The sequence below is a fragment of the Benincasa hispida genome, chromosome 5 (genome assembly GCF_027475165.1).
Source record: "Benincasa hispida cultivar pf3 chromosome 5, pf3_genome.v1.1, whole genome shotgun sequence".
Taxonomy (NCBI): Eukaryota; Viridiplantae; Streptophyta; class Magnoliopsida; order Cucurbitales; family Cucurbitaceae; genus Benincasa; species Benincasa hispida.
Window position 1 is genome coordinate 28617834 of NC_143482.1, and position 12875 is coordinate 28630708.

Sequence of the window (12875 nt, forward strand, 5' to 3'; positions counted from 1 at the left end):
ATTTCTACTTCATTGACTATAACATCAAATCTCTATTTCCATGAAATTTGTTTAATTCAACAACAAATTCAAGATTATTTAATATGTGATAATCGTTTGTCGTCTGCCATGGCAAGAACAATGGAAGAAAAATTTGACAAATATTGGAAGGAAAATGATAGGATAAATCTTCTCTTGTATGTTTTTGTTGTTTTAGACCCTCATTATAAGTTGGAATTTGTGATATTTATGCTCATGACTTTATATGATGAAGAGATGACAAATGAAATTGGAAAAAGAAAAATGAAGATGTGATTAGAAGAATGTATAATAAGTATAAAAGTGTTGATGAGGAGGAGGATGGCATAACAAATCAATTGAGAAATTGGAGAATTTGATGGAGAAGAACAATGATGATGAATCTCGAGCTGCTCGCAATTATTATAGATTTTCTTGACACTTGAGTAAAAAAGATAGTCAAGGGAGTAAGACCGAGTTCGGTAAGTATATCATTGAGCCATGCGAAAAATCAAATATTAAAGTATCCTTTATCCCCCCATAGATAGTCAATTTGACATCTTAACATGGTGAAAAGTAAATTCTGGAAAGTACACGATTCTAGCAAAAATGGGTAAGGATATATTTTCCATTCCTATCTCAACTGTAGCTTTGGAGTCTGCTTTCAGCACAGGAGATCGAGTTTTAGACTTATATCGGAGTGCATTATCTTCAAAAACGGTTGAAGCTCTTATTTGCACACAAAATTGGATGTGTTCTACACCAATTATACATAAAGATGAGACAATTGAGACAACAACCAACTGTATTGAAAAGCTTGAGTCAGATAATTTTTTCAATCTAAGTGTACTTTTTAATATCTCTTTATTTATATTTCATAAACTAATTCTTTTTTTAAAAAAAAAATTATTAGTGGAGAAGATGAAGCATCCACGATAGTTACTAATTAATCAAGGTGATTGAAGAATGGAGTGGGAGGAAACTTGGACTTGCTTTGTCTAGAATTCAATTTTACTGTGTTTGGACTTTAAAAATTTGTAATTTGTGCACTTTAATTTCATGTTTGAACTTTGATTTTAGGTTGTGTTTGAACTTTGAATGGGGACTTACACTAGATGGATGTATTGTATTTTATGTTTGAACTTGGATCAACTCTAGATGGATATCTTTAATATTGAACTTTTATTGAAATTTTGGAGGAAATTTTATTGAGATTTTAGATAAACTTAAATTTAGATTTTGATGAACTTTGTTTAAAATTTTAGATGAACTTTGATTTAGATTTAGATGAACTTGAATTGAGATTTTGTATGAAATTTTATTAAGACTGGATATTCTTTAATTTAGATTTGAATGAACTTTCATTGACATTTTGGATTAACTTTAATTGAGATTTTGATAACAAGAAATAGTAAAAGTCTAGTTGAACAAAAAGGCACTAAAAATCTAGTTGAACAGAAGGCACAACCCATCAACAAAAAATGATATTATGTTTAAAAAGAAAAGACCATCAATTATAAACCGAACCGAACCGACCTGAACCTACTTAGGTTGGTTCGGTTCAGAAACCGAAACCCATGGAAATCAGTTTCCACAGTTCTGTTTTCTTGAGAACCATGGACTTTGATTTGCCCCAAAACCAGATCAAACCAAATCGTGCACACCTCTAGTAAAAATGACGATGACATTTTTCTTCCTTTTAATTGATTTTCCAAATCATATCCTTTCCTCCCCCCTCGATTTGTGGATCATGGATTCTTTTCACCTATTGTGGAGCGCTCCCATCCGTTGTAGATCGTGGAGAGGTTGCTCAAGTCGATCAAGATAAACCCAAAAAAGTTCCTAACATTGATCCTGACATGTTAGAAAAACAACAAGATTATCTATGTGTTCTCAATTTACGATCGTCGTCTACAAATTTGCAAATATTGTTTAGGACACTAGAATCCGATATGGTTGGTGATCATGTAGGCAAAAAGAAATATGTACTACTTAAAAGTTCACGTTTATCTGGAAGACTTCCATAACCATACGAACACATGAAAAGTTTCTCTTTGCAGGAATCATCTCGAACCAAGAAACCCTTATTTCTGCACTCTCGACCTCTTGTGGTTTATCAAGATGAGAGATTCGTAGGGGGTCTTGTTCAACCGTTTTGGCATACATCGACAGAAATCAAATTTAAAAATAAAAATTGTTCTAGAAGTCTTCACACACTATTATCTTGATATTGGTTCGATAAAATTTGTTAATGATTGAAGGAAATCAAAGCATTTTTAGTCGATTCTTCTTGATGATTTTTTTGTCATATTATCTCCAGTTGTATAAAACATATACTCGACTAACTTAAGCTCTGATTTGAAACTTGAAATCCAATAGTTTCTTCTTGCCTAAGCATATTGGAAGAAACTCTCCGTCTATCAACCGATCTATAAACTTCCCAACAAAGGAAAATACAATGGAACCAAAAACCGATTTTTGTATTATCATTTCGGTCGGTCAATCTCACCGAAATAGAGTTTTGTTGATGAATCGAACCATTTCGGTTTATTGGGAACATAGCCTCGCTTTTTTTTTTGTTGTCTTGAACGTTTCTTGCTTTTTCCATCGTTTGTGCATAGTCAGGCACTTGTTGATTGTTGTTAGTTGCTTTATTTGGCAAGATATTTTCCCAAACACACGTATATCAATCATTCCTTTCTTGGTTTCCTCGAACAATAGCTTCCAGCCGACTGCAAGCATCGGCCATAAACTTGGTGAGTACTTGAAGAAGCTTTCGCCTCCATTGATTGTAAGCCAAATTGAAAAAAAAAAAAAATCAAATGTTTAGGTCACGGCACTCTGATACCAATTGATGTAAAACTTCTAAGAAACTTCTATCCAATTTGCAATGAGCTAAAATAGCTTGTGAATACACATTTATAAGCTGAACAGCGGCATTTGCAAAGCAATAACAAGCAAAATGGTCAAATCCTAACATCTAAACTTTAACTGCAGTTAAATAACATTTAACCAAGCATGCAGAACTTTTCAAAGACCAGTCAAGAAATCGATACAAAGACCCAAGAAATACAAAGAATTCCTTCTACATTTACCTTCAATTTGACCTCAAGCTATCCAAGAGGGTTGCAACTTTAGCTGGTGGGCTCCAAAGAGCAACGATGGGAACGAACATCATGGTGAAACCTGATTGCCGGTCGAAATCACCAACTTGGATGTCTAAAGGAGTAACCAGAATGCAGGTTTGAGTTGGGTATCGTAGCCAGGTTGGGTAGAGAACGAGAATGGATTTACCTATATCTTCACAATTTGGTTGCTTGGCCAGCTCCTCATCGATGTTACTGATCGAAATAATCTTCCACAAAAGTGTTGCTATTACTTCCCATCTTTAGCAATCCAATGAAACCTCATTGAGAAGAAAGACGTAGAATCACAAAGCAATATACGAAACTACTGAATTACCAAAACGAATAGAATTCACATTTCTACTCGCATACCAGATAACTTAACACAGCATACCCCTTCATATTCTATAGGCCATATTTTGTTAAGATTGGAGACCCTTTCTCTAGGGTGCTCCCTCCTTTCATGGAGTTCATTTTTTTGTATGTCCTTGTGTTCTTTCAATTTTTTGCTCGACGATAGCTGGTCTTTTATTTATATATATTATAAATTTAAGGGGAAAAAAAACATTAACACGGTATACCTAAAGAACCCATGAAGTGCAGAAAAACAAGCACCTCCAGACTGTACAACTGTTCATGCCACAGCTAGGTTGTCATCTGTCATCATGATTGATACTCCTGTTTGTGAGATGTCTTGCTTATGTTAACAACATACTGCTTCATACGAGTTGGGTGTGACTCAAATATAAATGGCATTCCCCTTATCTGCAAACGCACACAGATGAAAAGGGTAAAATATTCAATTCTCAAGCATGGAGGTACAGTCCAACATGATCAAGTCAAAAATCCAGAATTCCAACCCTTCCCAGGCCCATAAAGAATAGTAATTTAACTTTTTTTTAACGAAAAACAACCACTTTCATTGCAGAAAGATGAAAGAATATATAGGCATACAAAAAATCAAGCCCATAAAAAGAAAAGAGGGACCCTTTACAAGAAAGGACCTCAACCATACAAAATCATATCTAAGGAATAATTACAAAAGGCCTTTGAAATCGAAGTCCACTAGAAAACATGAAAGCGCACAAGAGACCATAACTCCCTGGGATATCTCTCCACACCCCTATGACTACACAAACACTAACAAGCCAAAGAAACCAGCCTTTCTTCCCAAACGACGGATTAAAGAGGAACTCCTCGATCATAGCACTGACATCTCTATGACGAGCACCCATGAAGCCAAACGTCTAGAAGAAAGAATCCCACATAACGCTCGCAAACCAATATTGCCAAAGAATATGATCCAAGGTCTTCCTCTACCTTCCGAACAGAGAATACAGCAAAAAGGCCCAACCAACTATGGCAGCTTCCAAACAAGCCTGTCCAACGTGCTAATACAACCATGAAGAACCTGCCAGATAAAGAGTCTCACCTTTCTAGGGATCTTAATCCTCCAAAGCATCGAGAAGGCTAACACGCCTAAGGGAGAAGGATCAACCAAACATTGAAAGAAAGACTTACACGAGAACCCATCCAAAGGATTGGAGTTCCACACTCTAACATCCCTTCTCCCAACTCTAAAGGGGTGACTCTCAAGTAATGAAAGAAGAGTAGCCAAATCCATCGTTTCCCTATCGAAGAGAGCACGACGAAACCCAAAGGAAAAAGAATAAGAGCTCCCAGATCACACAAGAAAGTCAGCAACGAAATGATTTTTATGATTAGACAAATGATACAGCCTAGGGAACAACCCACAAAGGGGTCTCTCCGCAATCCAATGATCTTCCCAAGAATACGTATCTCTCCCCTCCCCAACCACACCGCGAACCCTAAGAACAAAAGTTGGGAGTGATTTAACAGATAAAATATGGAACTACTCTTTTTTATTTTTATTTTTTTTTTTAGAGTAGAAACATTTCATTGAAAAATGAAATAAGGGAAGACCCTATCACCTATAGATGTCTAGAAAAGAAATTTCAAACTAGAAACTATGTAGGAAAGAGTAAAAAGCTTAAAGGGATGCCTTGTTTTGCACCAATACAGTCCAGAAGACAGAACCAAATCCATGAAACTATCAAAACAAGAAAATAAATCTCGGGAGAGACTGTTATTGTGCTCATCCCATAAAGTACAGAGAAAGCCATGAACAATGGCCAACCAAACAATTTTCTTTGTACCATGATTTAAGCACAATGTCTAAATTACATTAACTAATTCATGAGGCGAGTGTGTTTGTTCTCTTTACATACCCAAGGCCATTTTCCCCCATTATAATGAAAAACAATACTTCATGCCACCAGTAAATCAAAAGATGTGGATCATTCTCCCGAAAAGCAAACCAGAATTATTAAGCAATATTCCTTGCTAGTAACTAGAGCAACATACCTCAATGAGGCAGCCAGAATTAAGTCGCACACAGTGTCCAGGGGCCACATCCTTGTCGTTTATGGAGATTGAGCATTTGCCAAGATTCTTCAGGGAGAAAAATCCATCTTGATCAATTTTTATAATTGCCTGGAATGAGAATATAATTCATCCATTTCTATTAGGCCACTATTTGAACAGGAGACAAATAAACAAGCAAAAAAATGAACAATATAATTTGAGAAAATATTGAATCAACTCTACCTGTCGTCGAGATATTTTGTTACCACTTCCCACCCTTCCTAAGTCAATGTCCACGATGACATCCTCAGTTGCTCTACCTAATAGAACCTGGATATGAATGACAATAAGCCAAGCCAGATAATATTCCTTTAATTTTTCTTTAGGAACAAACTCACTCGCAGTGCTTTCTTTGGTTGCTTCAGTGCATTCTAACTAGTGGCTCAACATCATCGCCAAAGTTATTATATTGAACTCAACTACAACCTTCCCAATCAATAAGTCTGGCCAACACTAAGGAAATCATTGAGTAGGGAATCAAAAGGGGACAGCAAGAAAATGAAGCAACGGAAGGGCTATGAAGCATGGTCACTCTATTTTAGAGGGAGTGTCCATGTCGGAGATGCTCCAGACACTTGTCCTACAAGCAAATTTTCGCGTCCTATTTTAATTTATTTATTTCTTAATTTCAGACACGTGGGACACGGTCAGACACTTCAAAAAAAAAAATGGTCCAACATAGTTGGGTCCAAACTTAAAGCCCTACATCAATTACATGTTAAACAAAGATTTTAAAACAAAACAAAAGGAAAGCCCATAACCAAAGGCCAAAGATTAAAAAAACAAAAAAAAACAAAAAAAACAAAAAAAAAAACAAACAAACAAACAAACAAACAAACTGAAACATAAAAAAAAATGAAACAAGAAACCTAAACGTCTCTCCTACTATTGTTAAGTAACTTTACATTTTATTCTTTTTTAATGGAGTACATTTAGTAGTACCTGGTAAATTTATATATATCCTTCAATGAAAATTTTGTTTCCATCAATATATATGTATGTATGTATGTGTATATATATACACATACATACACATACATATACATATACATATGTAAATATATGTGTGTTTGTGTTTCTTAGCGGAAGGGAATTCAAAAGGGAGACAAACTGTGAAAGGAAAGTGACCTAATACTCATATGCTCACTGGACAAACATCATAAATTTTATCTAATCAAAGTCATCCAAGGACCTCATAAACTACCCCCAGACAAGAGCTCAGTGATTAATCCACCCACAAATAGGCTTACTTGAAAATATAAATCATTGAAGTACCTCTGATTTCTTAATGAAATGCTTCGAATGTAGGCCATATAGAACTGCTAATGCCCCATGAGATGCAATAGATCTTTGCATGCAAGCATTAGCCCCTTGCTCCAGTCTTATGATGCTCTTCTTTGTGTCCGCATGTTGGTATTTTAAGACTATAAATTAAAGAAGAACATAAGAATATGCCATGGCTAATGCCACATTCTAACCAAAACAACATTGGAAATATTATATAAGCATTTACATATGAGGATAAAAAAATGTAATCCAAGTGAAATAAAATTGATAGTGTATAAACAAAGAAAAGCTAAGCTTGGATCTCAACCACATGTAAGATCTGCAACAGTGTGGTCACGTGGAATGAAAATAATGTGCAGCCACTTGTACACACATTATGGCTGACAGTAGAATTATCAGCAGGTCAGTTCTTGCTAATGTATTAAGATTAAAAGTAGTTATAAGTTATCAAAAGCCAGCTAGAATTTGAGATTGAATACCGCTGCTAAATTTGGAAACTTAACTTCTTTCAAAAACCAGGCTTTATAGGAGGTTTTGTAAAGAGGATATCAATTTTCCATAACAGTATTTTTTATATTGTTACAATTTATAGTTAGTTCACACAATACATTCAAACATGTGTACTATGCATGTCTAAATACATTTCTTACCAAGCATTTAAAAGACAAGAATAGAAACACCTCAATGATGCAATCCATTGATGGCAGAGCGCAGATCAATATAGAACCAAGAAAGTACCAGAAACGATTGTAAACGACAGGGTTGACATTCATTATTTCATTCTGGAGGAGATAAAATAGGAATAAGGCAATGAAAATTTTTGTCTGAATGTTTATTGTTTACTAAAAGTGCTAAAAATTTGCATAGTTTATTGTTATCCCTTTTCACTATAACCTGACTACCTCAGAATGAAAAATCAAAATATAACGATTTCATTGTATAATTCACACTCAGACCATGCAAAATCTAATAATTTCAGTTTGGAAAACTTCAAACCAAAAGCAGAATTTAGAAACATTATTGATTTCAATCTATTTAAATTAAATAATTAAAAATAATAATAAAAGAAAAGAAAAAAGAAGATGAAGAAGAAGAAAAGATTGCTTCAATCCTATACTATGATATCAAATCTAAAATCCCATGAAAGCAAATGAAACCCCTTTTTTTTTTCCAAAAGCAGATGAAACATCACATACATACACACACAAAGATAAAAAATAAAGATAACCTATGGCTATTTCATCCTCGCATGATAAGGACAATAGGATTCGTAGTTGGCAAGACAGCAACATATTTAAAAACTGATTTAACCAGAAATGACATGGATATTTAATAACTATTAGTCGTCTATATGTTACCTTCTTCACTTAAATAAAGATCCTGATCTTCTGGATCCAAGTCCATATCAAGTATCTGAAAAGAGAGTTTTAAGAACATGTAAGAGACAAATCAAGCAAGATACAGATAACCATCTGTCACTCAACTATTTATCATAAAAATCTTACCATCGCTTCAATATCTGAAAAATGAGGCACATCGTCTTCACTGTTAATAGATGAGTCTTCTTGATCAGATGTTGAAGATATTCCATCTTGATCTACACCAAAAACACCTCGAGTACCCCCTTCCTGTGATAACCTATGATCTTTTAATGTAGCCAATATATCTGGTTCCTGTTTAATGCCACAAGCAGCACTTGGTGGATATCTTTTAACATTGGCAGAATCAAAACCTGGCTTCTCTACATGAGTATTTAAAAAATTCTGGCCAAGATGATTTACCCGGGAAATTTCATTGTTCTCTTCCTTGAACACAACAGGTTGGATAGCATCACTATTTACATTTGTGGAGCTAATATTGTTCACAGGCGACAAGTGCCTGGAGTTGCTATGGGATAATTTAAAATTAGCCGCAGCTCCACCAACCAGATGCTTTTCAACTCTTTCAGGCAAACTATGCAGTCCTGATAGAGATGAAATACGAGGTTGTCCATGATTTTTCCTCTCCCTCGCAAGGTATTGAGACTCACCAGATTTCTCATTATAAGTGAAATCCTTGGTAGATGAAAAGTGGCCCCCCATAGGTGTTAATGGAGGTAGAAAAACGTCATCATTGCTCGGGATTTCTGGGTCTTCTGTGTTCAAAGTGCAAAAAAGAGGTTCGTTACCTTTACCAGGACATTGACTGCTTAAAGATGCAGATGGTGATGGAGGAGCTTCTGAACTACAATCCAAATGTCCAACACCACAGTCGGATCCTTTTTCATATAACTCTCCAGAACATGCAGTGGGGGGATCTATCATTGTATCCGTTGGTAACACTGTTTCTGCATTAATTGCATTACTTGTTTGATCATGATTGACTTCATTTGGTGAATTCAACAAAAGCGAGCTCAAACCATCATAATATGACTTATCAATCACGTCCTTTCCATCAACATCCATGAAAAGTAGCTCATCTTCATTGCTCAAGTTCAAAAGAGAATTGGACAATTCTGCAAAATAGACTTCGGCAGTGGCATTTGGATTTTCCAAATGATCATGCTGGACCTCAATCTTCAACTTTAGGTCAGAGTGAGCATCATAGCCTGCTAATCTTGCATTTTGAATGTTTTTGTTCCCATCATCATCAGGTAGTTCAAAAGAGTCACCTATAGGTATATCCTTATCTGCAAAGCCAACATCAATAGGCAAGGCCGGTGCTGAGGCATTTCTCCATATTGGCATACCAGGAAGAGGAGATGAGTACTCAACATTGTGAAATGATGCACCAGAATCAGAAACAGGAGAATTAAAGACATCGTTATCCTCTAGTTCAGAGCCCATCGCTCTCTGATCATGGGTCAGTTGCCCAAAAGTAGAATGTCTCACCTCCAAATCATTATCAAAGAGACTATGGACTGGAAAGCCAGATGATGGAGCCATTTCTTCAACATGAGATTCATTTGCAGAGAGAGGCAGACTCTCTCTCATGATGTGAGAAATCCCCTCCTGTCCATTCTCCAGGTTCCTAGCAAAATTCTTTTCAACTGTATGTTGACATCCAGAATGAAAATCGTGCTCCGCATCATCAGTATTCATCACATTCTGGGCAAAATTGCATGGTAAGATCCCCAGCTCTGAGCCCTGAAGTCCAAAATCATCTGATGTTGGAGGAATACAATTTCCTGACATAGGCTCTTCAACAGCATAGTTGCTATCACTGGGTCCAACAAGAAAACTCAGGTCCATAGGGTTAAATGGTTCGTTGCAAACTCTTTTACGCAAAGCATAATAGCAACTGCGTACACTCCGTTTTCTCTTCCCACCAATACTTTTAGTTTCTTTTGTATTCCCAAATTTGTTGAACTTTGACGGAAGAATGGAAGAAGAACGCTCAAAGTCAATCATGGACATAGATGCATCTTCAGATATAATTGGATCATACAGTAAAGAATGCCATCTTTCTTGTAATTCTCTGACTGTATATCTTCGAGAAAACTGCACAGCACCTTTGGCAAGGGACTCCAAGGAAGCACCTGCCTAGAAGTTTATGCAATTAAAATGTGTACCAAAAAACACCGATACACTAGTTCTCTTAACAGCAAAAAGGTGAAGCACAGTCCCTTAGGAACATCATATAAAATTGGAAAGAATAAGAACCTGAAGCACATAATGCATGGTCTACTAATTAGAGGTTCATACAGAAGAAAAAGAAAACGAAGCTCACCACTTATGAATCGAGGTGCAAGAAACCAAACGCTATCAAACCTCTTGCTTGCTCTTAAGAATATTGATAATTCAATTGTTCTCTTACATCCTCGACTCAAGAAAAATGGAAGTTATACTATACAGCATAGTATGCCTTAAGAGTGCTTTAAAATCGTAGACATCTTCAGTAATTAAACAACCTATTCTTTGTATTTAATTTCCAAATAATAACTTCCAGACAGATAAGAGAGTTAAATGCTTTCTAGTTATAAAAGCGAAAGTTCCCATCTGAATCATGGATTTTCTAGCACAAACATCCCGCCTACCATAACTTGAACATCGTGTGATAGTGACCAGCAGTCATGGAGATGATCCCTCAGTTTTGCGCATCAACAACAATACGGTATCATAATCACTATGAGCGAAGAAAAAACCAAGGCACTCAACAGTAAGGAACAAGATGGAAATCATCGATTTATAACAGTTCGGCCATAAGAAATTTAATTCCCCAATTGGCAAACGACCGCAATTGAGACAATCAACAACGCAAATGTAACAAGTCTACTCATGAATCTCGAAAGGAGTTCAAAAGCGGGGAAATAGTTTTACCTCAACGGCATTCTTGAGCAGAATATCATCTTCAGGAGTCCAAGGCGCGACAGGGGCAAGAGCTCCCATCTTCCTAGAGCAACAATTCCTTATCAGAGCTTTATAAAGTGTGTAATGTTAGCACTAACCGTAGCAGCGAGAGGAGTAAAACAAAGAAGGGTATGGCTCCAAGATCAGAATCGCCGCTGGTTCGAGGATTTCTGAACTGCCGCAAGGTGTTCACGCCGTGGCAGCCGAAACGCACAATCGCTAGTCGTGGGTGATGCGGGTTGCGGCGTCGGTTGTGAGTTTGGGCTGGCCGGTGAAGAGAAGTGACAGTGGTTGCAGTCGTCGGAGAGGAGGCGGAGTCGCCGGAGATGAAGAGGAGGGGTGGGTGTTTGGCGGCTTGAAAACACGTGAGAGGGAGAAGGAAGAGGAAGTGGATGGGGCTCATGGGGCTTAGGGTTTTCTTTTTTTCCCACCCTTTTCTTTTCTTTCGTTCTTTTCTCTCTCTCTCTTTCTTTTTGATAAATCTATCGTTTCTTTTTTTTTTGGCAAAATATTTTTTTTTATTTTTCCATATTGATATTAAATACTCAAAAATAGAGCATCTAGCCGTTCGCCTTTTACTAACTATGAAATGATTGTCAAACTGGATCTAGAAGTTAGCTTAGCACGCAAGTTCAATCATTTAAAGAAAGAAATGATCGCAAATTTAGCAGTTTTAAAAAATATTCAATTATTTTAACAGAGATGTGTTTGGAATATAGTCATTTTAGAATAAAGTAGAGTATTTGGCAAACATTCAAAATAGCTTTTTAAGTGTATTTTAATCCCTTTTTGTCAAAAATGTTTATTTTTTCAAAACCACTTTTTTTTCAAATCAATTCTAACATATTCGAAAATTATTCGATTATATTCATGAATGAATTGTTATATTTAATTATACTGTCTATAAATGTAGGAGACTCAAAATTTAAATGCATTATATATACATATGTTCTATAATACATAAGCATCATTTTTTAAATCTTAGAGGGCGTTTGAGAGGCAATAAGTTGGTTATTATAGTTTGGGTTATAATAATTTGTGTTTGAGATGTAGGTTATTTTAGTCTGAGGTATAATAGTATGTATTTAAGGTATAAACTATTTTAGTTTGAGAAAAAACAGTAAATATTGTAGCAAATAATTTAAAAAAATGATTAATGTAAACTAATAAAAAGTGTAGTAAATAGTAAATACTATAGCAACGTTGACGATAGCTAATTGGAAAATACAAAATGGTATCATTATAGTAAGATATAGCCTACAGTCTTAGAATAGTCTTTGCCTTGAATAGGGGTGTTCAAAAAATCCGATGACCCGAAAAAATCGATCAACTCAACCCAATCCGTGCAGTTTGGGTTGAGTTATTAACTCATTTGGGTTGGGTTCAAATAAATGAAAACTTTATGGATTGTGTTGGTTCATGGGTTCACCTAATATAACTCAAACCAACCCGAATTTATTATTAATTTAAAAAAAAAATTATTACTTACAACACTTATTTATACATATTGATTTTAATTTTATTTAATTTCAATATTTTTTAATAATTTATTATTCGACAACTCTTAAAAGTAATTTCCTTGCATTTTATAAAGAAAATTTTCACTATATAATTTGAAGTTGAGTAGTCAATCTTAATTCAATATATGAAAATAATTAAATTAGATGTTCACATATTTATTTTTTACTTCCTT

The 12875-nt window shown here is 35.4% G+C and overlaps 1 protein-coding gene across 15 annotated transcripts; it reads right to left on the reverse strand.

The window, feature by feature from the left end:
• Nucleotides 1-2252: 2252 nt before the first annotated feature.
• On the reverse strand, nt 2253-11697 carry LOC120077345 (uncharacterized). Of its 15 annotated transcripts, none has more exons than XM_090314164.1 (11): nt 11153-11697; nt 8636-10371; nt 8360-8527; nt 8213-8267; nt 6843-6991; nt 5751-5837; nt 5508-5636; nt 3704-3887; nt 3292-3383; nt 3093-3216; nt 2253-2729 (listed from the first exon to the last, which is right to left on the reverse strand). In XM_090314164.1, the coding sequence occupies exons 2-8, from the start codon at nt 10247-10249 to the stop codon at nt 3786-3788; spliced, it is 2304 nt and encodes a 767-aa protein (XP_090170290.1). In that variant the 5' UTR covers nt 10250-10371; nt 11153-11697; the 3' UTR covers nt 2253-2729; nt 3093-3216; nt 3292-3383; nt 3704-3785. The 15 variants fall into 15 exon arrangements, with proteins under 15 accessions (XP_090170290.1, XP_090170286.1, XP_090170285.1 ...); XM_090314160.1 differs by having other exon boundaries at nt 8636-10375; nt 11153-11694; XM_090314159.1 differs by having other exon boundaries at nt 3292-3403; nt 8636-10375; nt 11153-11635.
• Between the last annotated feature and the right edge of the window lie 1178 nt (nt 11698-12875).